This window comes from Physeter macrocephalus, chromosome 12, assembly GCF_002837175.3.
Source record: "Physeter macrocephalus isolate SW-GA chromosome 12, ASM283717v5, whole genome shotgun sequence".
Taxonomy (NCBI): domain Eukaryota; kingdom Metazoa; phylum Chordata; class Mammalia; order Artiodactyla; family Physeteridae; genus Physeter; species Physeter macrocephalus.
In genome coordinates, this window is record NC_041225.1 from 79,584,255 (window position 1) to 79,609,751 (window position 25,497).

The 25,497-nt window shown below is 44.4% G+C and overlaps 1 protein-coding gene across 3 annotated transcripts in view; it reads right to left on the minus strand.

Moving 5' to 3' along the window:
* Positions 1–206: 206 nt before the first annotated feature.
* SERTAD2 (SERTA domain containing 2) overlaps positions 207–25,497 on the minus strand; it is a 112,572-nt gene continuing 87,281 nt past the window's right edge. For 2 of the 3 annotated variants that reach the window (XM_007124898.4, XM_055089209.1), the window contains one exon: positions 207–3,277. In XM_007124898.4, the coding sequence (XP_007124960.1) occupies positions 2,338–3,273 (936 nt within the window). In that variant the 5' untranslated portion in view covers positions 3,274–3,277 and the 3' untranslated portion in view covers positions 207–2,337. Of the gene's footprint in view, positions 3,278–20,197; positions 20,499–25,497 lie in introns of those variants that run through there. The other variant, XM_007124897.4, reaches the window with a different exon arrangement.

Genomic DNA, 25,497 nt, shown 5'->3' on the forward strand with positions numbered 1-25,497 from the left:
AACTACATGGTCCCTGGTCCTATCAAAGGGAATGACACATCTGCAGTAGTAAGAGGTGTCCGGTGGAGGGTGCTTGCTGGAGAACAGTGCAGTTTGATCGGTTTCTCACTGCTCGTCTGAGTTGATAATTAGCCTTTAAAAACGCATTCAAGTTGGGGGGGAGGGGCGGGGCGGGGGGGGGGGAGTAAATCAGAACATAGGGAGGGTGCTTGCTGGAGAACAGTGCAGTTTGATCGGTTTCTCACTGCTCGTCTGAGTTGATAATTAGCCTTTAAAAACGCATTCAAGTTGGGGGGGAGGGGCGGGGCGGGGGGGGGGGGAGTAAATCAGAACATAGAAAGATTTAATCATATCATACACGAATCTTTTGCTTAGATGAGCAGTTCCTTCATCAAAATGTATTTGCTTTGCCATGTGTATTATAAAAATAAAACTATCTATGGCTTGTTTAAAGTGCCATTTTATAAAGCTGTCTTTTTTAATTGGCCAGAAAGACTCAATTTTATCCATGGCAAGAAGTGAGCAGAATTGGTGACTGAATATTGACAAATGACCAACAACAAAGACAACAACAACAACACAAATCCCATAATTTAAAAATTCTTAAATAAATATAAAAGTTATTCCTAAAGAAGCCACCTGCATTTCAACAATATAGGTTGTAACCAGCTAAAGTACCATTGGAAGAAAGAAAAAACTGAAACGGAAAGGCCATTAACAATTTCGGCAACAAGCATGATACATTGCAAACGTTTTAAAATTAAATGTACACCGCTAGGAATAAAAAGCTAGTTCTCAAGTTCTCCTGGCAGAGAGAGGATGGCAATGGGGGAGGAGGGGAACATGCATAGAAAGTCCTATCTGTGTATTTGGGTAAAACAGCCTTGTAAAGTGTAGTTAAAGCAGTTGATTTAAGAAAGCAACCAGATCGGAGGCCGTGACGTAATGGGACCAACTCCAGGTTCAGGAGCCATGCGTGTTACAAGAGTGCATCCTAGGCTGGGCCGAGGAGAGCTGGGCTCACTGTGGTGATCGTGAAGATGCCATTTTCAGCACTTAGCAACAGAGGGAAAGAAAGCTCTAAGGAAGGGAAGCAGGAAAAGACAACAGAGCGACATGATGGATGCCTTCTGGGGGAGAGTTCCTTCTTGACGAGCCCTAAGCATCGCAACAGGGTTTAGTTCCATGAAGAGGTCAGTTGCTTTTCATAAAATTTTGTTCGTGTGTAAAATTTCAGGTCTTCATAAAAATTATGCCAAAAAGGGAAAGATCTGGGGTTTTGTTTAAAAAAATAAAAACAATTAAAAGCGCAGACTTGGCATAAATACAATGAGTACTTGGTAGCCTTCCCCTCCAGAGAGAGAGAGCTAAAGAGAACCATCACTTAAACCCCGAGCTCCATGGCCACCTCCCGCCAACTGCTTAATGCAAGTTTGATGAGCAGACGTGGCTCTGGCTTTGGAAGTCACAGTGCTGGCGGGTGTTCATGCCAGGGGGTCGGTGCTTGTGAAATTTGGGTGTGATATCTCCTGGCCCTTCTTAAAGCGCTGCGTGTGTGCGTGTGCGTGTGAGTGTGTGCGCGCGCGCGCGCGCATCTGGGGACATCAACTGCGGATTGATTTGATCCAATTTTCTCTTTGCACCAAACACATATAAAACATTACAACTCTATAAAAGTACAAGTGCAACTTGTACATCTGAAGTTTGCAGGAACTATGTGAGCAAATCCTATCAAAATAGCTATCTCATATGTATAAACAGCATTTGTTTTTAGAAAAACAATATCATAAACTGCGGAATCTGTACAAAAATATAAAATAAATTTGGGCAGCAGTTTCTAAACAGCCATGTAAATGCAACACTTACAAGGAGTAGTTAATGCCTCTAAAAAGGCTGAATTGCCAAGTCAACCTATACAGGGCAAAAATGCCGGAAAAGGTACTGAGATTATCTAAATAATATATATATATATTTTCTTTTTTTACCTCTTGCAATAAAACTTATAGAAAAAATAGACAAATATGCACATGCAATTTACAGCTTTTCCAACTTATTCCTTGTGCTTCACTTGAACTGTTTATTTTTGTCATTCCACATAGCGACATTGTCTTCAAATGTATTCTTTCCTATTCCCGGGTACTAGGTCTCTGAGGAACCACTCAAAAAAGCATATTAAAAGTGGTCATACTTGGATGAAGGCACTCCAACTCTGCTCAAAGCAAAAACTAGTGTGATCCTTTTGTAGAATGTTCTTTTTCTCAGAAAAAGGCAAGCAAGGGTACATGCACAGTGCGGAGAGCTGTCGGGGTGCGGGGTGCAGGCGACAGGCCCCGGGGCTCAGGACCCGACCAGCACCTCCATGATGTGGTCCAGCTCCGTGAGGTCCATCTTGAAAGGCTGGCTCGGGGCGACGGGCTGGCTGCTGTAGGGGGCCAGCGTCTTGAGGAGGTCGTCGGCCGACACGGGGGACATTTTTGAGGATGTCCCCGATGCGGACGTGCAGGGGTCAAAGTCGTACATGGACGTGTCAATGTCGGCAAACAGGATGTCGTCCAGGGTCAAGTCTGTCAGGAAGCCCGTGGACGTGGTGATCTCAAAGTTGCCGGGCAGGGAGTCCATCAGTTTCGGGTCGTCGGGCCGGCCGTCCTGGATCCCCTCGGGTCTCTGCGCGCCGGGCCCGCCGGAGTCCCCTTTCGGGTCGTCGGTGGTGGCCTCCGCGGCCTCCGTGGAGGTAGATGTGGGACAGAGCTCCTCGATCTCGTCCAGGGCGGAGGAGAAGCTGTCCTTTTCCGGCGGGAGGGCAGGAGGTGCGAGTCTGGCGGGGGCCGCAGGCTGCGCGGCCGGGGAAGTGCAAAACGTGTCCTGGTCGTCCTCGAGCAGTGAGGCGGGGGTGAGGCAGGCCTCCAGGGGCGCAGCGCCGCCCAGCTCGCAGGGCGCGGGCGCGGGGTGGCTGAAGGCTGACGGCGCCTCCCGGTAGCTGGAGCCCAGCGGGTCGGCGGGCGGCGAAGAGGCGGGGAACGCGGGCCTCAGGCTGCCCTCCTGCTTCAGCTCCTCCTGGATCCGCCTCAACATGTTGTTGATGAGCACGGTCTTTTGCAAGCTGGGCTCTGTGAGGGGCCTGTGGTTGTAGAGTTTCATAAGGGAAATGTTGAAGATAGTCTGGCGCTGTAAGGTGTAAGACACCTTGGACGGACCGTCGGAGGGGGACACGATTTTGCCTTCCAGCCCATCTTCATGCTCGTCAAACTTCCGTTTTCCTCCTTTCCCCAACATATATCTGCCAAGGAGAAAGGAAGGAGATGGAATCAATCCCACAAAAAAGAATTTCCACCGTAAAAAAAAAGACGTGGATTCAGAGGTCAGGACTTGGACTTGAGTTCCCTGCCCAGGGTTGGTTACAACAGAGGAATTCATTGGGAAATCTACCTTTGTGTGCCGGTGGAGCAATTTTTATCACTGGGTAGTCTGTTGAATGTATTTCTTGAGAAATGTGTACAACACAGACAAGTTAAACGTTACCATGGAAACCGTGATTTTGACTTTGTGCTCGTGGGCTTGCGTTCGCATGCCTATGGCGTTACCATGCAGGTTCAACTTCCCTCCCCCAAACAGATCTATTTTTAAAGCCCAAGAAAGCACTGACAATGCTGTGACCTAAACAGGTAAAGGTATCATAGATTACAGCTTGAACACACCTAGAACGATGAAAAGAACCCAGCTGGAGAAAAGGGAATGACTACAATTTTGGTAGAACTGCGTGTGCTTTCCAAACGCCGTTTCCTTCCTCATCACACATAGAGCCTTTCTGCCTGTTTGGTGACATGTGGCGAAGTGCTTGGACTGTGTTAAACGACCACAGTGATTGAGCTGCCGCTGCTTTTCCGTCTAGAATCAAGTGGAGGAAGGTGGATTGCCCAGCCCAAGTCTTCCCGTGGCTCAATTGCATCGCGTGCAGCCATGCCTGAGTGCAACTGGACTGATTTTAAAGAAATTTGCTCTGATTACAAGCATTGCTGTTTGGGTACTCGACACATTTCTTAAAACAATACCTACTGTGATTCCAGCAGGGATTTCAAAGAAACAATGACCTCCTATCTCAGACCTTGAGCACTGGGGAACGGGTTGGATTTTAACTCCTGCCTACCTCGCCTGACACGCACAGCCTCGGAGGACTCCTTGTGTGCTCTGGCCTGAGTGAAGACACCCTCAGCTGTCTGTGCCTTCAGGAGAGTGGTCCTTCATCTCAGAACTTCTACCAACTAAACAGCAATCACAAGTCCACCAGCCTTTGACTCAGAGACCTCACTTTCCAACCAATGAATCAAGAAAGCTGTCCCTATGCCGTTGTTCAGACCAGCAAACATGCTTCTAATCAAGCCAGGCTATCCCCTCTACACCACTTACCCACAGGCACGTGTTAATGCTCTCCTCAAGGCCACTCACTCTTTCCAATATCGTCACATACAAGAAAGTGCTTTGCAGTTATCCAGTTTTTCTTCTAAAGGTGACTTGCCTTTTACTGAATGGCCCCCTTCAGTCCTTTAACTCATCCCGCATCTACGCTGTCTCGGGCACTCTGCCAGAAAGTGGGTAGTCCTGCACAGGAATAAAGCCTGGTCTTCAAGGGGCTGAACATCTTCGTGGACACCTCATTATCATTTTCAATTAGGAGTCTCATCCTAAAGGAATAAGGCTAACCATAATAAAACTTCCCAGAACTTCCTCCCAAGGCTTTGTAAAAAGAAGGCCACGCTGCCCCTCCAGGCAGACAGACATGCAGGAGGTGGACACAGAGCCTGGTGCACAAGTCCCACTCCGGGTGACTGCCTTCATGTGCCTCAGTCTCCAGGAGAGAAGGACGAAGACAGCTGCAAGCCATCAAGTCAGAATCAGCTTGAGAATTTGTTAACACTCATAAAGAATGTGGAGTTGCTTGCAGGAAACACTTTCCCTCACTTTGTAAACATTAAGAAAATGGCTGTCTATCACTAGGACCAAAGACCAGTCCCATAATTAACTGTTCTCTGAGGCAAGGAACGTATGATAGTAACAACTCCCTTATCTAATGCTTGACACGACAGAAACATTTCCTACTGTTCAGTGCTAAAAGCCTGATTTGTATATACACTTTGCACAGAACATTTCCTATCTAAAGTATCTGCTCCCATTTAAACTTGAGTGTGAATCAGAGAGGAGGTGACTTCATTTCACATTACAAAACACTTTCTACTTTATGCATTAGAAGTATTACCGGACAACTGTGTTCTGAAACAGATAACTGTATTCACATATATGCCATTTGTATTTGTTTACAATTTAAGCATTTAACGTCACTTCTAGAAAAACTCCATTTTTACCAAAGAACTCACCAAATGCATTTAATTATCATATAAAGCTGTTATATAATCTACGTTATATGCTATAATTTGAATGTACCCAAAACATCCAAATGTGTGCCAGAGTACACAAGTGCACATGCACACACACTCTAAAACAGTGTTTCTCAAAGTGTGGTCCATAGATGGAACCAGTCTGTAAACTGTTACTAGTTCATGATGAGGTAAGTAGAGATACTGTATTGTTTAGAAACTTTTATAGAAGATTTACAGAGCAATTATATCTCTGTAAATACAATTTTTTAAAACGAGGCTTCAATTTTTACATCTTTGTACTCTTATTTCATTTTTCTAGTAATTATTTTTATCATGTTTTACTAAAGTATCAGTCTATAAAGGAGGAAAACACAAACAAGATGGTCCTTCATCACAAAAAGTTTGAGAAGCACTGTCCCAAAATGTAAACCAAATACACACCTCAAAACAAATTAGTAAGCTCATCCCCACTTTAAATTTTTACTGGTTTTCTGGAGAAGTAACACTTAGAAAAGACAACATAGACTTTTCCTTTCTTTTAGTCATTCATGCAGAGCTGTCTTTTAAAGACTTGTTGCCAGGAAAAAAACAACAGGGCTTTTTCAATAACTCATACTTCTCTAGAAATAATCACCTAGCACAAAGTACTGAAATATTTAAAAAGCACGTGGTACTATAGGCATTTAGCAGAATTCCCATTGCTGAGGGAGATCTATGGAGATACTTTTCAGAGAGATTTCAACATGAGAAGCGCCTAATTTCCAATTAGAATGATCTAGCTGGTCATAGCTGTGTGATAATCTTAATGATTTAGGGAAAGCCTGGTAAGACATTCGTAATGCTCTCTGGAAGGGGACAGAGGAGGGCCCGTGTAAGCAAAATCTGTGAGCGCGAATAGGCAAGACGAATCGAATCTTGGATGCTTCTCAAATGTGTAAATACGGACTCATGATAGAGTATGGCTCAAAGCAGGTTTGCCTTCATTTTTCTATTTCATTTTATGAGGCAACACTGCTCTACACACCCAGTAAGATTGCAAAATGCACACAATCCTGACTTGTAATCTGAAGTCTATCTACATTTTTACAGAAAGGAGTGAAAAACAACATAGTAAAAATCTAATCCACATTCCTACTTAGAAAGTTAACGTAAAAAAATTTTTTTTTATTTAAAATTTGTAAAAAATTAAAGTTTTCCCAAAGTTTGCTTAACACACTGTTGAGAGTCCCGTCTGCCCACGTTCAGAAGAGGCCTCCAGCTCCTGGAAGTGAGAAGGACCCTCACTCGGTGCTGTGTGAACGCCACACCTTGGAGCAGACACAATTCAAAGAAAAGACAAGCTTCGCATGAACCAGGCTGCCTGAAGCCTTCTCCTTGGGCGCTAAGACAACAGCAATAGCTCTTCAGGCCACTGGAGAGGCAGGTGACGTTTTAAAAGGCCTCACTTGGCTGCAGCCTGAGGATGGAGCAGTGGCTGGAGCTCATTAGGGGCTTCAAGCTAACAAGAGGGAAGGGGGTGTCTGCTGTTCCTGCCCGAGAGGCCCCTTGGCGGTGGACCTGGACACCAGGGTGGTAGCCTGTAGTTCACCAAAGGGGGCCTGTGATAAGTCGGTTTCCAGGCCACCCCGAGGCTTGGTGCCCCACTTTGCCTCCTCCCTTGGCTTGAGAAGACCCAGGCCCCCCAAAGCTCATGTCTTCTACCCAGTCTTTCAGTCAAAGGCCCAAAAGGGGCCCTGAGCTTCAGGGCTGGTTAGAGATCCCCACGTGGGGGAGTAAGGTGGGTGCTCCCTCCCTTTCCTGCCCACCCAGAGGGGCCTAAAACTAACCACAGCCACTCTTTTATTGAATATTCACTGGCTCTTAATATAAGGTTCCAGATAAAACACCCTCCCTCCCCAATAAGCTTGCTAGAAAGAAACTCCTAGCATTCTGATTTGCTTAACGTAAATTTTGGCAAGTAGTAACTGCAGCAATCTAAGTGTTGAAAATAGAGACCAAAACTCAAGGGTAGCAATACAAATGAACACTTCTCTGCCGGAGTTTTCCAGGAAGTTTAATAGTGAATAAAACTCTCCAGATACTAAACCTGGCTTTCAGTTGTGCCGCTTTCATTAGGAAGGACCCTGCCCTCAAAAGCTACAATCCGCTTGGGCAGCTAATCAAAAGTAACATGTCACTGGGAGATTCCTCAGAAGAGAAAGAACCAGAGGAACAGGAGAAGATATTACCTATTTGGGAGTTTGCAATTCCAGATTCTGAATGACTCCCACAGCAAGGAGTCTGAGAGATTAGTACAGACTGAGGTGACCAGGGGACTTCTGGGGATAGCATCTGAGGTTTCTGTTTAAGGCAGGACTGTCTCTCAGTGTCGGTTTCCCACCCCAGACGGTAAGCCCTCTGAGGGTTTCAGACTGTTCCGTTCGTCTCTGTGTCCTCAGGTTAGGGCAGTCCCTGATACACAGAAGATGCTCCAGAAATAGTCACTGGATGAATAGTAAATGGAAAGAATGAGAAAAGACACTGAGGGACAGCCAGAGAAGGACTGTAAAACAAAGACAGAGATGCGTGTCTTTGGCTCTGACTGTAAACTTGGCATGGAGGGAGGGTATGACAAAGGGGAAGGTTGAACGAATCTCAGAGGGCACAACTGTACAGGGCAGGCCCTGGGTAAGGAGATTTGTCAGTACCCGAGGCACAGTGGGTGGGCAGGGATGCCTCTCTCGATCTTTAGTTCTCAAACTTGGGTGAGCATCAGACTCACCGAGGGGGCTAGTTAACACAGAATGCTACCCCCCACCAAACACACCCACACTATCCCAGATTCTCATTCAGTCCGTCTGGTGTGGAGGCCCAAGATGTGCATTTCCATCAAGTTTCCAGGTGATGCTGGTCTGCGGACCTCTTTTTGAGAACCATGACTTCCTTTTTTCCCCATCCAGCTATTTCATATGTAAGCCTGAGAATATCTTTACTCAATTAAACTTGAGTCTAAAGGGCTTCCCTACTTGTGCCTAAGCAGGTAAGAAAAAAAAGAATGAGCAGCGTTTTGGTGATGGCAACTGACATTAAAAAAGAAAGACTACATGCAGAATTAAGATGTCTTCAGCTCAGTTTTAATGATAACGCTCAGCTTCTCAGACTGATATATCAGATCCCACCTGCTCACTGGGGCCTAGATTCTTCTTGCTGTGATCACAGAGTGAATGGCAGTGAGGCCTTATGCCCAATGTCCAAAGAGAAACTGGAATTGTACCTATGTGTTAAAAGGGAGAATTTCGTAGCTTTTATATTTTTTAAGGCATTATTGGGAAAAAAAAATGCAAACATTAAAAAAAAAACACAAGCAATCAAAAATGTTCTTTTAAACTCAATGTTTTTCAATTGTTTAAAAGCTATGCCTTGGAAAAAATTTTTAAATCACTCTCCTTTAATGTTATCTGAACTGTCAAAATAAATGTTATGATTTTTAAATTAAGAATATTAAATCTACTTTTGCAAACCACCACTTCTGTCACCCCGACTAATAACAACAACAAAATCTACTGCTTTAACCTGCAGCCCTCTGTGGCCACTAGTGCTTCCTAGAGGCCCAGAGCCTGGTGGCCGCTGACTGACAGGTGCACGGAGCGGGCTGTGTGGCCCCTGCCGGCAGCATCACTGCTCGGCCTTGTGAGAGGCCCAAATGGGGAACCCTCCTCTGCGCACCACTAGGGCTGTCTTTCTGACTCGCTGCGGGTCAAAAAAAGATGCAAAAGACTGTATTATGCTTTAACTCAATTCATCTCCCCAAACAGTGATCACCCCAGATAGAAGGAAAACCCTCCACCTCATCCAGCTCAGTATCCAAGGGAATTAATGCTACAAAAGGCATTTGAAAGAAGGTCAAAATTGATAGCTTAGTTCCAATTTCTGAAGGGAGGAAATGATTGGGGAAGGTATGACTGACCACCTGATCAAAGAGGCAGCTGAGAGCGGAGGCAAGTGGCCGGGGAGGGAGTGGAAATGGCTCCCAGCTCAGCTCATCCAACCAGGCGGAGGGATGCTGGTCCACACAGAGAGGTGGGGCAGACAGGGGAGATCCCCAAAGACATTACTCCAAAACACCTCAAGGCCCGATGGTTTGTACTTTGTGTACATTTTCCAAAGCTTGTTCCAATTTCCTTTTGGAGTAGTAAGTGACAACTAGAAATCCAGGGCTTTCGAGTGTAGCAGGCTTCACGATTAAGTGACGTATTGTCTCAACGGTGAGTTAACGAGGCAAAACTCAGCCCTGGTGTCTGCCGTCGGGGAAGGGTAGTTACTAGTGGGGCCCCCGGCTCCCAGAGAACTGGTCTCCTTCTACGTCCTCACCAGGGTGAAGGCCCTGGTGCCTGCTTTGGGATGAGTCACCAGTCTGCACACTTATGCCTGCGTCACTAAGTTAACATCTCTCAAGTGAAAGGCTCCTAATCCAGAGGGTCCCCAATCTCTTCAACTACACCACCCTGTGTGGCCACTGGTGTGATTACTGGTTGCTGAGGAGTCCAGAAGTGCCCATGCTGACACTAAAAATCATAAAAACAAGGCATTTATGGTAATGCCAATGATTCAGAATGATTTTTCCTCATGGATCTAGCCAGTTTGAAGAAAAAAGAAGCTAAGACAAGACATGTGACGAGTGTCTTCAAACAGGCTAGCAGAGGCTATTTCCTCACTCTGACATCCTGAGCCACCAAACCCAGTCCTGTAAGTGGAAACACATTCTTTCAGTTTCTTTTGGGGGCAGTAGAAGAAGAAAGGAGTGCCCCTGGCAAAACTACTGAGTGTGTGACAGTCTTCCAAGAGCAGAAGAGAGGCTGGCCAGAAATGCTGGTGAAACAACTTCTGCAACAGAATATTCTCATCTCTCCCCTCCTCACCCCATACCATACACCTGCCTTACAATGCACTCTGGATCCTGTTTCTGAGGTGGTCCAAATGGAGAGCCTCTGCTCTAACCAGGACACCTCCCACCAGCTGTGGGCAAACTCTGGGAAAAGGCCCTTCTGTCAAACAGTCACACAGCAGCTCCCAGGAAGGAAGGAGAGGCCCCATCCCCCTTCTACGGGGGGTGGGGAGGGGGGAAGCCAGGTTTGCTTAGACAACTTTCCACACTGTTAAAATATTACACCTTAAAAAACACCCAGGACTCAGAAATCTGATAACACCTATGCTTTTAACACTCCTCCTCCCCCAAGTAACAACAGAACCCACCAGGAGAACAGAAAGGCCACCCTGAAGGGACATGCTAGGCTGTGGTGCTGGCAGATCAGGGAGAGAGCTGACAGAAAGCGGGGAGTCAGCCTGCAAGGATCTCCCAGCGGGGGTGTGCCATGCGCTGTAGCCCGTACAGTTCCCCCAAAACCGGGGTGGTGAGCCTCCAGGAGGCGCTGTGGGTCAGCACTCCTGCAGACCCCAAAGTGATTGCCTCTGGCCTAAGGGAACGGCAACACGGGCAAAATTCCAACGGGGAGGGCTTCCCCGGTGGCGCAGTGGGCAAATTACGTAAATTATGTAAACACAACAAAAAGAATAGTTCAAAGACCACATTTCATAAATCTTCCTCCAATGTTGGCCTTAACAATAAATGTATATTGAAAAAGCATTCTAGGACTTTCCTGTGACACAGTGGTTAAGAATCCATCTGCCAATGCAGGGAACACGGGTTCAACCCCTGGCCTGGGAAGATCCCACATGCCGCAGAGCAACTAAGCCCATGGGCCACAAGTACTGAAGCCCGCGCGCCTAGAGCCCGTGCTCTGCAACAAGAGAAGCCACCGCAATGAGAAGCCCGCGCACCGCAACCAAGAGTAGCTTCCACTCGCCGCAATGAAGACCCAACGCAGCCAAAGATAAATAAAATAAGATAAACAAACAAAAAAATTCCAACAGGGAGAAAGCCTCTGCGTGTTTACAGACAGGGTGAGGACTCCCAGAAGACAAGGGAGGGTTAGTAACTGAACACCTAAAGCTGCCCGGATCGGGGAGGCTTTTTTTTTTTTTTTTTTAACCCAAGCTCATCCAGGATGAGGTCCCTGCAGTAACATCCATGCTAATTGGTAAGTAAGACAAAGCCTTCCCTAACAAATCAGCAATGTAATTATGAAGCCAGTCACTAGATCAAGCCAGTTAGGCGCGCTCGGCGCGGCTCCGAAGCTGTAACCCGACACCACTGTTTGCCGCGGCGCCTCCCCGGGCTCTCCGGGCGGCGCGGGGGACTCGGGCTCGGCCGCAGGCACTGCACGGCCGTGTAGCCGCGATCAGGCTCTGCACTTGGACCCGGACCGCCGCGAACAATCCTCCTTGCTTTCTTGACAGCGTCTTAAAGCCTGGGAGACAGACAGAAATTAAGCCAGGAAGGCAACCTCGAAGTCAATTAAAACAACAACTTTTACGGTTTGGGGATGTCTTCCTCAAGTCTACATTTTAAGAAACTCTAGCTTTCCCTCTCAGGATTTTTACACACTTCTGTTAAATTGAAGACGGTTTCTGACGCTGCTGGTTTGTCAAACATCATATTTTCTCTTGGAAAAAGAAAAGGACGTTTAAAAATGTTGACAACTAACTTCATTTAGTAGGCAAATTCTGGGAGAGAGTGTTTCAAGTGAATATTTCTTTGGAATAAATTACGGCCTTGTTAATAAACATCTGGAAAGAAACATGGGCTTTTTAGAATGTAACTGTTAAGTACTAGAAAATGTTTCTAATATCCTGTCTTACTGGTTCCTCCGCCAGCTGGGAATTTTAGGTTTTAAACCTAACTCTTAGGAAGCTAGGGACACCAGTCACCTCTTCCAAAGATGCTGAGAATGCCAACAATTCTCTTATTTTACCTAACAATTCTGGCTAAAAGCACTGCACACCTAAAGTAAAAGATTGAGCCGAATTATAGTTTCTAAACTTAAGTGTAACAAAAACATAACATGATACGATGCCTGGAATTTGCTTTAAAATGTTCTAGAAGAAAACGGCTGTGAAGATGAAACAAAATTGACAAAATGTTGATAACTGTTGAAGCCGGGTGATAAGCACAAGGGGTGCATTGTACTCTTCTCTTTACTTTTGAGTGTGTTGGGAATTTTCCATAAGAAAAAGGTAAAACACACACACACACACACACACACCAATAAATATTTTTAAAATTCTACAAATTAAAAAATCAAATAAGCACAATAAACTATTTACACCCTTAGCGAGAACTATTACATTAATTTGATAGGTTATTTTACATAGAAGAAAGCTATAAATGCTCTATGTAAACAAGCACGCCCAGTACAAGTGGAGACTCCTCTTAAGCTTTGAAAGAGCATATCACATCTAACCACGAGGGGGCGCAGCAGAGCAACAGGCACTCCTGAAGTCTGATTATTCACTGCAATTTCTAACTAGAGATCTCTCAAAGTATACACATTTCCAAGATTGTTCCCAAATTCAGGTCTCCATAGGACACTGCTAAGCAAGCCAAGAGCCCTGCAAAGACCAAACTAAATTATTTTATGCTATGGTTCAAAATCTGGAAATACTACATGTAAAAAAGGTTGTTGTCTGTATATAAGTAATACTGATGTTTCAAAAACCACGGTTAAAAAATCCATGGAGGACTCCTGAAGTGCGAACAAACACACAACAACAAACATACAACCCGAGTGATAAGATGTGGACTGGGAGAAGCCAGCAGTTCAGAATTTCCAGCGGGGGCATCCTAGGGTGATCTCACAACCACACAGTGAGTCTCAAGGTTAGCAGTAGGAATTTTACTAGGATAGAAAAGCCTTCAATAATGCTATTGCTTCTTAATAACAGGAAATTACCTCCACACTGAACAGAAATGGCTTCAGGCAGTTATTTGGGAAAACTTCATAAAGAATATTGGGGAGGAGCCGTTTAATCATAAAATGTAACTCAGGTAACCTTAAAGAGATAATGAAGCAAGTTGATTGTATAACTTGCTGGAATTCTTCCTATTCAAATTACAAGCTGAAGTTCTATGATATTGTATGGTCAATAATAGTGTTCATAAGACACGAACTATTAGCACCAATCCTTCCATATGAAACTTGGCAAACATGAACTATTATAATGTTATTTTTATAAATAATATATTATTGTAGTCATTAAAATTATGATGTTAGTCCACACTAATTTGGTGTCAGGAACACATCTTTAGCATGCTGGATCTAAAGCCTCATTATCATTAAGGGAAGGAATTCTTAGATTTTAATTTCTTTCCCTTAAGATTATGTGCCAGTAAAGGCTAGCCAGCCTCACTCCACCCCCATTCCCATGCATAATGAAAATATTTTTTTCTCCAGTACTTGTAATTGCCTGGATGGGATTCTGGTGTCAACCCTCCTGTATCATCTTTTCCCCAAAGATACCTTGTTTTTCCTCTCACACTAGAGACCCTTAATAAACAAGGTCAGGGGGAAAAAGCTTAGGGTAGAAACCAAATGCTTTGCCAAAAGTATGTGGCAGTGTTTTGGGTTTTTTGTTGTTGTTGTTTTACAGAGCGCTTTCAGATACATAAAACAGTCATACTAAAACAGGTAAATATAATTTTCTAGAACAAATCTGTGAAAAATAAAATTGCATCTTAATTAAAACAAAAGATTACCATCTAAGTTTTGTTAGCCAACTAACTTGCCACTGAATAAAAGCTAACAAAAACTAAGTATGCTACATTGGGAAGTGTTTTTATGAAAGTGTTTCTTACAGGTTATTATTAGTTTTCAATCTTTGTTTTCAAATTGGGAATGCTTTATTACTGCGAAAAATCACTTAAAAGAAGACATGCTTTATATTCCTCACAAATACAGAACATATTTCATCTTTTAACTTTCACATGCAATCTAAAGAGGAAAACCAGATAAATATTCTTTATTTACTTATTTACTCACTGAGTAAATCTAAACACTCTACTGTATGGTCTAAATCTGGATTCCTTAAAAGAAAACTATCACATTTTTACAATATGACATATGGGTATAAAAATTTAAGGTACATGATAAAAGACATATACTTAAGAGATGTGTAAAGGGGAGGAGATAACTATTCTACTATGTAAATATCTGTTTCATATAAGCAACATACATATTCAGAATGTTTACTTTAGTTAATTCTAAGAACTAGGCAGGCTCCTGATAAGGTTTTACAAAGACAATTTAAACTTTAAATCATATACTTGAATAATTCACAAAGTAGAAAAAGGAAATGAGGATACAAACTATGCTTGAGGGCAGTGAATGATAGTAAAGATGGCAGCCATTCATTTTTAAAAATAATTATTTGGGGGCTATTTTGAGATAAAAGGTATTTCTTCCCAAGGACTTCTGGGTATTGATAATTAATGACCCACAGAACTTTATTTACACAAAGTCATTTAGTCAAATACAATAAAATTAATCAGAGCACCACACTGAATGTAATAAATATTTATTTTCTAAGGAAACTACCTGTCAGAACTTCAACTTCTATGATCTTCAAGGACCTTTAAGGAGACCTGCCTCCAACCCACCCCACTGCCACCCCTGAACATCCTGCCTATCTTTAGGGGCTTCAGAAGCAAGAAGGCAGGTGCCACTTGAGGAATCCACGCTTTGAATTTGTTAACCAACTACTGTTAGACAGCAAACAACCAACACCAGGTAAGATCTATTTTATTTTATATTTCTGGCCATAATAAAAATATTTTAAAAAGCAGTCTGTTTAAAAAACTGTTCAGAAAAGACCATCACCAGGTTTGTGACAAGCACGGAGGCAGCGCAAAAATTTCTTCATCAGCTACAGACTACGCACGGTGCTCAAATTCCTCTGCCAGTTGGGTTTCCTATGACAGCAGAGAAGACAGAGAAGTACACACGTACATGGAGATTCCCTCCTCAAAAAAGGAAAGAAATCTGAAAAGCAAATCTGTATCATGTATTATTGTAAAATGGGTAACCACTAAGGGAGGATCAGATTAAAACAGTCACCACCTCGTTATCTCATTGGTGTGGCTAGAATTTTATGCAAAACTGTTCTGGTGCAGAGATGACCTTGGGACTTTCAGATTCGCTGAGTTTAACTCAACACTTCTAAACACCAGGGTGGGGTACTCCAGCAGGCCTGCCTGAAGCCCGGGAGCTGCGGCTGGCGTGGAATGATAAGCAGTCAGCCAGGAGAGCAGAGCAAGGGGCTAAAGGTTGATCTGCAGCAAGTAACGCTTCATTATTTAATTTTCTTACCATGGCATGATCAAGTAATACTTTTTACTTTTGTTCAACAGGTTCACACAGACAGCTAGAAACACGAGTGAGTGAGTGCGTGTGTGTGTGTGTGTGTGTCCTGAAGAGCCAGAATTCCTTCCCCTTCACTCTTCTACATGAAACTCCTTAGAAGCACAAAAATGCCTGGTTTAGCGTCTTGCTCTCAGTTAACCACCTATGAAGGTTTTTAAAGGAAAAAAAGCTTAGAATTAAATAGCAACTCTGCAAAGCTACAGGTTTTTGCAAAGGGACAGAAAGATAGTAATTCAGACATGAATTCGTTTTAAGAGCTGAGGTTTGCTGCTACCTGGAGTTACTAGAGAAACAAAGCTGCCTTTGGGCACCTAAAACTAGTCAGACCTGCTGTAGCAGCTGCACGGTCGGCTCCAGAGCTGTCCTCCACTCTCCTCCCTCCGGCCCCCACCCCGCGCATCCGCATTGCTCACTCCACTCGGGGCGGCGCCGAACGGGCACACTCAGCCCTCCTCTGCCGTCCCTGCTTAGGGGAAGGGCCAGCTCTGGACACACGGCGTGCAAGTGTAAGAGGAGGCCAGACAAGAGAGCAGATGCTGACTCCATTCTGAACTGAAAGCTGCAGTTGGTGCGGAATACAGCTTCTGTGTTCCCAGGTTGCCAAGATTGATACATCAAATTGTGGGGTTTGCTTCAGTGAATACTGGCAGGGATTCCCAATTAAGTTGAGAGAAGGGACGGGAGATCTTGAGAAGAGACGAAGGAGGCTTTCCAGCTTTAGGAGCCCTCAGACCACAAAGACAGCAGAATTTCCTTCCAAAAGGGAGTTTTCATTGTCTGTATGTGGTGCTTGTTTAAATGATACGCATGTTTTGTCCTATTAGGAATCATATGTTTACAAAGATATTGCGATGTTTTTATTTTGAAATTTTTATTTGTATTTCAAAGAAAATTTTTAGACAGCCAAGCATGTTTTGTTTGTCTCATGATCTTCAAGGAAAAAAAAACAAAAAACAAAAAAAAAAACAAGGCGTCTATTTATTACCCAGAATAGGAATGTCGTCTTATTGGCCTGACATATGCCATTCACAGATTCATACAAAGAATGAACTGCCACACAGTGCTCATGGAGAAAGACACTGCTCCACACAATGAGTGATGGGCGCTCCAGGGGACAGTGCTGCTCACAGGGTTTCCCAGCATCTGCACGGAGGGCACAAGTTTGCCTTTAACACCAACCGCACTGGCCATTGGAGACAATAATTTCGTTTAAAAGATACGCTAACTTTGGTTAGTTGCTCTTTCCTTCAAGAATATTGAAACTGGGCTTCCTTGGTGGCGCAGTAGTTGAGAGTCCGCCTGCCGATGCAGGGGACGCGGGTTCGTGCCCCGGTCCGGGAAGATCCCACATGCCGCGGAGCGGCTGGGCCCGTGAGCCATGGCCACTGAGCCCGCGCGTCCGGAGCCTGTGCTCCGGAACGGGAGAGGCCACAACAGTGAGAGGCCCGCGTACCGCAAAAAAAAAGAGAATATTGAAACTAAATTAAATATCCACACATTTCTTAAGCAGGCGTCCTAGCTTGGGGGTTTCGGTCAATTGTTTAAGGAATAATTATTAACAGTCAGTAGAAAATATATGATTTGTGCATATGCAGTGGCCACTGCATTTTTAGATGTTCGTGTTCTGCTGGTCAGTGTTAATTAATGGAAAGACCTATGAAAGTAGGTGTTACCCTTATTTCGAGGCCATTTTCACTTAAAACTGGAGCTTGCCCTCTGGTGCCTTGAGCATACACCTGATCTTTGCACTCAGCAATCAGAGACACCTCTCTCTCGTCTCTCTGTCCCCTCTCCCTCTCTCCTTTGGCAAGAAACTACTGCAACTACAGCTATCTCCTATAGGATAGGCCGTTACAGTAAATATGAAATTTCTGTAGCAACAAAATTTTAAAAAATTCTACAAGTGAATTAAAGTTCACACTCCTATATACCATATTTATCTATACATTTAAAAAATCTCTGTTGTAATATTGACAAAGTCGTCTTGTTTTTTTTTATATAAACAAAATATAAAATAAAGCTGCATGCTTTTACTAGTGTTCTCTAACAAGGAACCACAGCAAAAGAAACCTCTAAGGGTTTCTGTTGTAACTTTTATCTTTCTTAATAGCTAAAGTGTAAAATATTTTGACCAAGGGCAAACTTTTAGTATAATTTGCTACTGATAATTTGAAGTATGCTTTTATTTTTATTATTTTCTGTCAGTTTAATTTTTGACAGAAAAAAATCTTTATGTATTTGTATGTCTGTATATATGTATACATCTTCAACCTCCCCTTATATGTTTTTTATCTGCTTTGTGTGTGTGCGCTTTTCTAAGTAGCGTTGTAACTTTTATTCTGTCATTGGAACACTGTTTAAAATAGCATATGCCAAAAGCTATCATCTGCTACACAAATTTGAGTTTTAAAATATCAAAATATATACTATCTCATTATTAATAATTCAGTACATGGCAACTGGGTAAAATTTATATTTCAGCTTCTCAATTAAATAAAAAAGCTTTCAAGGGGACAATCCAGCAAATAGAAGTCTAAAGGTTTTCTAATCTGAGTTAATATCCCTTTCTAATTTTTTTAAGGGAAACAGGCCGGAGCAGCTGTTACCTAAGAAGCTGTGACACTCGCCTGACAATAAAACTGTTCCCTAGGACACTCGTGTCGTACACTTGGTTGGTATTATAAAATGTGAGTCTTCTCTCCCACCTATTGTAATAACGCAAGGAACAGAGCTGAATGTTTAAAAAAAAGAAAGGCTGTCAAATCCATTTCATAAGATTTCTCACCTGACAGCAACATGGTTATGCACATTTTAATTAGGGGAGAGGAAAGAAATAAAAATTATTTTAAAGGGTTCCAAACTTGATGAACAACATAGACAACTTTACATTAACATATGATATTTCTAAGTAAATCAATAAAGCTAAAGGAAAATTTCTAACATTTATCTCTCTTTTTGTTTTTCCACGAAGCAATTGCTAAAATGAACAGGAAAGCGGAGATGCATGAACAAGCTCTTCTTGCTCGTGTCAGAAGCTGGGATCTTAGGATGGGTATTTTCATCCTCAGAGCACACCCTACTACACTCAAATCAGAATAGACGGCTATAAAAAGGGGGAGGACTGGGAGGAGCTCTAGGGGTGAGATACGCCTTCTGAGTAGCTGAACAACTATCCCCCCGCCATCAGCAAAACAACCCAGAGGCAATCAGGTGGACTGTGCTCCAGGGGTTGAGTGGAGCCAAGAGCCCACTTCACTCTTGTCAGAGACTAGTCCCTAATTATAAAAGGCTACTTTGAACACTTAAGGCCTCAGGGATCCTATTGGCTACTACAACTTCTAGGCTCTTTACACACATTATGGACATTTCTTAACATATATTGGGAAATCAAACAGTATATTTCATGAACAAAGCTTGAAAACATATACTGTCTTCCTTAAGACCAAATGAGGCTGCCCAACTTGATTAAAATTAAAACTGGTATAGTCTGAGGCTGGATGTCTCGCCCTGCTGATTGTCCTTCCCCACTCAGTGCCTATAAAAACTTACTTTCCACCTCCTGAAACATCCTGAAATTAACCATCTTGAAAGCAAAAAGTTATTCTAAAACAAATTATATCTAATCTTTTTGAGAAATTTAAGGATAAACACAGAACTCTACTCCTATCTCAATCTATTACTATTACTTCTGCTAAAAGTAAGACAACTCGTGGCCAAGGGGGAAAAAAAAACAATTTATGATCTTTCTCTCGATGCAGTGGCCCTCTGACGGCACCCTGTCTTAATGGTACAAAGTCCAGGGCTTGGGACAGCTGGCTCCCCTCAGCCCCCTCCCTTTCAGTCATAGGCGGTCACGACCAAGATGACTTGTAGATTTCTAACTTAAAAACCAATGAGACATCAAGTTTAACATACATACACATTCAAAATCAATTCACTTGGGCACGGGCAAAAAGAGGGTGGAGAGGTATGTTTTTAAGCTAAAACACAGGGAAACTAACAGAAACACACTAAAGCAAGTTGGATGCAAACCCGGCCACAGAACTCAAAAGTGAAGCAGCCTTCGCGCCAGCAATACGAGCCTTAAAAAAAAAAAGTCTCGCACGTTCACAACAACACAACCGCCACAACACGCACACATATCCCAGCTGTAAAAGCGACAGCACCAAGCTCCCTCCGCCCCGCTGCTGGGCTCTGGTTAGCTCCCGACCCCCTCCTGACCCCGGTCCGTGACTGCCCGTCCTCTGCCCTTCCCCCAGCAGATCTGCCCGCGAACGCTGGGGGTCCCCAGCGCTGGCCCCGGGGGTCCAAGGGATAGGGGCCGGGAAGCAGCCGGAGGCAGCGCTCCTCCCGGTACCTGCTCCAGCCCAGGTCCCTCTCGCCGAGGCGCCCGCGACCCTCGCGGCCGCCCGGGCCCCTCCTCCGCCTTCCCGGCTCAGCCGGCCCTGGCGAGGTCCCAACGCCGCCCCCACCCACCGGGAGCCCAGCGCATCCAAGAATCCCCTCCAACCCGGCGCCGGGAGAACTTACCACATGCAGCTCCACCTGGGAACTAACACATCAGGAGGGGTTTCTGCCCACTCCTCAAGCTACTCCCGCTCCATGCGGAATCCCCCGCTCCGGGGGCCCGAGGGTGGCTCCGAGGAGCGGGCTGGAGGCGAGACCGAAGCTAAGACTCCGCCGTCCTCTGCCTGCGCGCTCGGAGCATTATACAATGGTGGAGGAGGAGGAGGCGGCGGCGGCAGGCAGCGGAGGAGGAAGCGGGAGGCGGGCGGAGGGGGCGCCCTGACCGAGCTAGCGGCAGCTAGTGCTCCAGCACTCGCTGTGCAGGAGTGACGTGCGGCCAGCGAGCCTCCCGCGAGCTCCGGGCCCTGGGCTCAGCAGGCCCCGCCCCTCGGCCCGGCCCGCCCCTCGGCCACCAGGCCCCGCCTCTTGCCGGGCCCCGCCCCCTCCCCCGGAGGTCCCGGGAGGCGCGATAAATGCCTAGCGGGGCCCCGGCCGCCCCAGGAGCAGGAAGGGGCAGGCGGAGCACGCGAGGCGTCGGGTGGCAGCGCCGTCCACGGCTCCCTTCCCAGCCGGCGCGCCCTTTATTTTCTCTTAAGGGAAGGCTTAAGGAGCAGGGGAGAAGAAAAGAGACACTCCGGCCAGGGGACCACAACTAACCACCAAGAATCCCCTCACACCACTCATGCAAATGACGGAGCCTCTAGTGACAAAGGCGGCGGCGAGAGCCGCGCGCGCACAGCCCGCTGAGTCGCGCGACCGCAAATATGACAAGCATCTGAGCTATTCTGCAACTTGGGGCCGGTTAGCCGGGCAGGCAGGGTCCCGGGGGGAAATGGGGGGAGAGAAAATCAGACCCCAAGGCGCGGCGTCCACGCTGCCAGCGGGGTTTTCGAGACAGGCGTTCCGGGAGGGCGAGGGCGGCGCGCCCGCAGCTGAGACCCTTTCCGATGCCCCAGTCTCAGGACGCACGAGTGGCCCGCAGAGACGTCCGAATGACAGGATGGGTGGGGGCTCCAGCTGGAGCTGGGGACAGAAAATTCCCTTTGCGTGCAGTGGCCTCAGCCCAACACTTGAAATGGGTCACCAAGTCAAGAGTACCTTCGGAACAGGACGGAACCGAGTTGCATCCTTAGTGGCAGGCCGCGGCCGTGGTGCAGACCCGGCAGCCGGCCGCCTACCCTGGCAGAGCCCACGCAGGTATTGGATACGCAGGGGATACCGAGGCGCAGTTTCACATTGATAGCCTTTTCTCTCTCCTTAAGAAAGCTTCTGCCTTGAACTACTTACATTTAGCAGGGAAATTTACACTAGTTGGGAGAGGTTGTGCGTATGGTGCGAATTTAAAAGCCGTAGGAAAGGAGAGCTCCCCTAGAAAATTAATGATTATTTTAAAAATTACATGCCCGTTCAGCGTAAAGATGTTACAAAAAGTAATTCAGGCACCTTAAAACTTTGGCTGCCACCCCAATCAATATCGTCTCAGATCTCTTTGGAGCTTAATGGTCCACTATACTAGTTATATTTAAGGATAATAAAGCTTTAAGACCGAACATAAAGGTGATTATAAGTCGTTAACATCAAGACAAGTTTAGACCTATTGGAACTGTTCAGGAATGATTTGTTATCAATCAAATCGATGATCCTATTGAAATTAAACCTGGGCTAAAATGTTGGTAGACGGAACAATGTTTCTTGTTTTATCTTTCAAGGGAATGAAGAAGGTTTTTACTGGCCCCTCAGTATAATTAAAAGCTTACACAGATTTTTCTTTAAGTATAACCAATGCCAAAAGCTAATTATTTGTGGATATCTTTGGAAAGTTTCATTACAGTGGCATTCCAAATTACACATCGTGGAAGTAGTGCTCAGGGCCCTCAGCAAATCCTGTTCAATTTGTGCCTGGGTGGCATAATATTCAAACATTTTGCCATGAAGCCAAGGTATTTTTCATTTCTAGAGTTCTGCCTTTCAGAGAGGGCACTACCTACCAACAGTTTCCTAACAACCCACTCACTTATACTTTCAGCACTCAGTTTAAGGAGAAGCCATTGAAATAGAAGCTGCAGTAATCTCTTCCTGTGATATCTCTGTAGCAGAGGCCAGAGGCTCTGTTGAATTTAAAATAAATTGAAACTGTTATTCATGAATTGAAGTGAGCAGCAAGTTAGACTTGCACAATTTTTGTGACGCTTGGATATTTTCTAGCAAATGAATTACCAGAAGAACTAAGATCAAAGTGACAATTTTTAAGTCTTCAGAGTGGACGCTTGATTCTGCTAAGTACGTATTCTGTGCGTGCTCAGTAAAGGTTTGAGTTCTTAGGAAAGCAATCTAAGTTCTGAGGGAAAACGGTTTTCACCTTTCCACACTTTTGAAGGTAAATGTCTTATCAGTGCACATGTTACATATAAGTCCCACTCCCCCCGCTTCTAGATTCTGGCATCTTGTACCAAGAAGTCAAAGGATGAAGTGGCAGCTTCAACAGCTGCTGATGTAGTCCCACACCAGGTGGTTCATGTCCCCCTCCCCTGGGGCCAAGTCTCCCCACAGGCCAGCAGAGCAATTTCTGCCTGGTCCTGGGAATCCAACACCATGAGGCTAAGGAAAGGCCCTCCTTGAGCTTTTGAAGTCAACTCCCTTCAGTCAGTATGCATGATTAAAAAAAAAAAGTATGTATGTGTATATATATATATATACACACACACACACATATATACATACATATACACACACACACACACATATATATATAGTTTATTCCTAGCAAATGAACAAGAAGTGCTTAGTGAACACATAAGTGTGGTTTTCACACTTTCACTCTCTGGAACATTTAAAAGTCCATTTAAAATAATCCTACCCTCAGGATTTAGAGTTTAGAGCTTCTTACTTTCACATACAAGAAATTAGGCCAGTCATCCACCTTTAACTATCAGGAACATATCTGTTTAGGGAGAAAAGAAATATTGCTTTTGTAAGTATAGAACTGTGATGGTAATTTTAAAAAATACTCATGAGTTTAATTTCAGAGAGGTGCTTCTCAACATTGCTTTGTAGTTCTGGGTACTAGTTTGCACTTCACTGCTTCTCTTGAAAGTTTCTGTGCCCTCACATCTTGCAAACAACCAGACTACTGCACTAACTGAAGGCCACTTTTAGCACTTAATTAGCATGCACCAAAGAATTGACACAAGGACAAGCTGCCTACATAAACTGAGAAAGACTTTACGACAGTTTTCAAGCTCATTCTTTCTCTATTACATTTTATCTTTCAAGTTCCACATGAAATACTGGTAATAATCATCCATCTATATACCTTGGAAATATTGGTCTTATGCCCCTACCCCCTCAATAAACGTTTCAGTTATTAAACACATTATATACAGCCAGCTGGGCTAAATAATCTTTTCATAGAAAATACAGAGATCCTAACTGAATGTGGACTTCTCATTCACTGATCACTGAAATCAATTAATAAATCTTCAAAATAAAGTCTGGAAGTCCCACATCACCTAACTGATTATCAAAGAGTTGATACAGGATACGATGATTTGTTAAACTAAACACCCTCACAAAGATGGCACAGACAGGTTCAGTACTTTTCAGCCACTAGCAAGTTAAAACTTCACGGTACCAAAGGAACCAGTTAACTTCTCTACTACTGCAAATTCTTCTCCATCTCTTCGCCCTTCTTGTGTCAGGTTTTTTCCCCCGCCTCTCCCTGAAGTCACACTTCACAAGAAGAGAGCTTCAACTCTGGTGAAGGGGTGCTTTGCAAAGCTTCCCTCATTGTTATTGGAATGCTTTGCAATGACTACCCATTATGTTCTGGAAGAGGGTCATTTTTCTGTTAGCAATACACGCCTTTTTCTCTCTTAAAAATCTGATAGTATTTAAATCCTAATTTGGAACAAAATCTTAATGATAATATTGGAAGAAAATGCTCTTAAAACCATTTTCTTTTTTCTGGCATTTTTGATTAGTCCCTTCTAACCATTTCTAGAGGAGATGGCATCTGTTGAGCATGAGCTTCCTCCCTACTTCATTTGCCACTATTTTGTCGTAAAATCCTCAGATAAATGGTGAGGTTCACTTCGGAGCGGCCCTCCTTAGAGACTCCAGCTCTTGCTTTCATCCTCTCTCAGCTGGAAAGTGAAGGCCTTGCCTGGTGACAACTCCAGCGCTCCCTTCCTGCCAGATGCCACTCCGCCAAGACTTGGTGGGTGCTTCTCAGAAACCTCTCTCCTTGTCCCCAGTTCCCCACACGGCACTACTCTCCTGGTGGCCTCTGCAGGTTGACCCTGTACTTCCTGTCCATAAACCATTCTCCCTTCTTGAGCAGTTCACACTCTTCTCAAGGTACTCAGCACTCCGGGCTTCCCTAGAAAACTTCAATGAATGTTAGAAATCATGCAGCCTCCAGACCATCCTCGTCCCTGGGAACCAGCTTGGTGAGAGGAAGAGTCCTGGAGTAGGAGTTTGAAGATCTTGTACAAATAAATCTCTTAGCTATGATTAATCATTGACTTTTTAGTTTCTTAATCTGCTATGTCACAGATTTAGGATAAGCACTGGTTCCGGTGAAAAGAACACAGGTGGATGGTCAGAAGATCTCGGGTCTAGTTCCTCAGCCAGTCAGCAGTGAAGCTGTATCAGGGCCTTGACATCATGGGGCCCGCATCCACACCCCACAAAATGAGGCACTAGGGCTCAAGGGTTTCTGTAGCCCCTTCCCAGAACTAAGGGTCTATGAAAAGGTGACTACAATGCAGACTGCCTTCACGGAGGAGTTTAGAAGAATATAAAACCAACTTCACATCCTATTTTCTGTACTACACATTCTCATATCTATTGTAGAAACGATCTAAGATTGTGCACCTTTAAATCACCTGTGAGTAAAGAGGTCATTTAAGAGAAGTATAGTGATTTCGGGAGTGTAAATAACGTATTTAAACCACTTTTTGAAGTCTCAGCTATAGAAATTCTACTTTGAGGAGTTAAAAAAAGTCAAAGCTTTAATGTGTACAGATGCCCAGGAAATCCCTCTAAGTTCAGGCTATAAATATTATTAAAAATAAACATGTGGACAGAAAACACAGTTTAAATGGAAACAGCGCATACAACAAAAAATGAATCAGCTCTTTGCCACTGTGAATTTTTATTGGTTTTCGGAGGAGATGTAACACTTAGGTAAGACTCTATCTTTTCTTTTAGTCACTAATGCAGAACTGTTCTTTAAAGACCTGTTGCCACAATAAACAAGACTTTTTCAAAATTATCCAACTGTCCAATAATACTTGCTTTAAATTGAAAAATATGTATTTTTA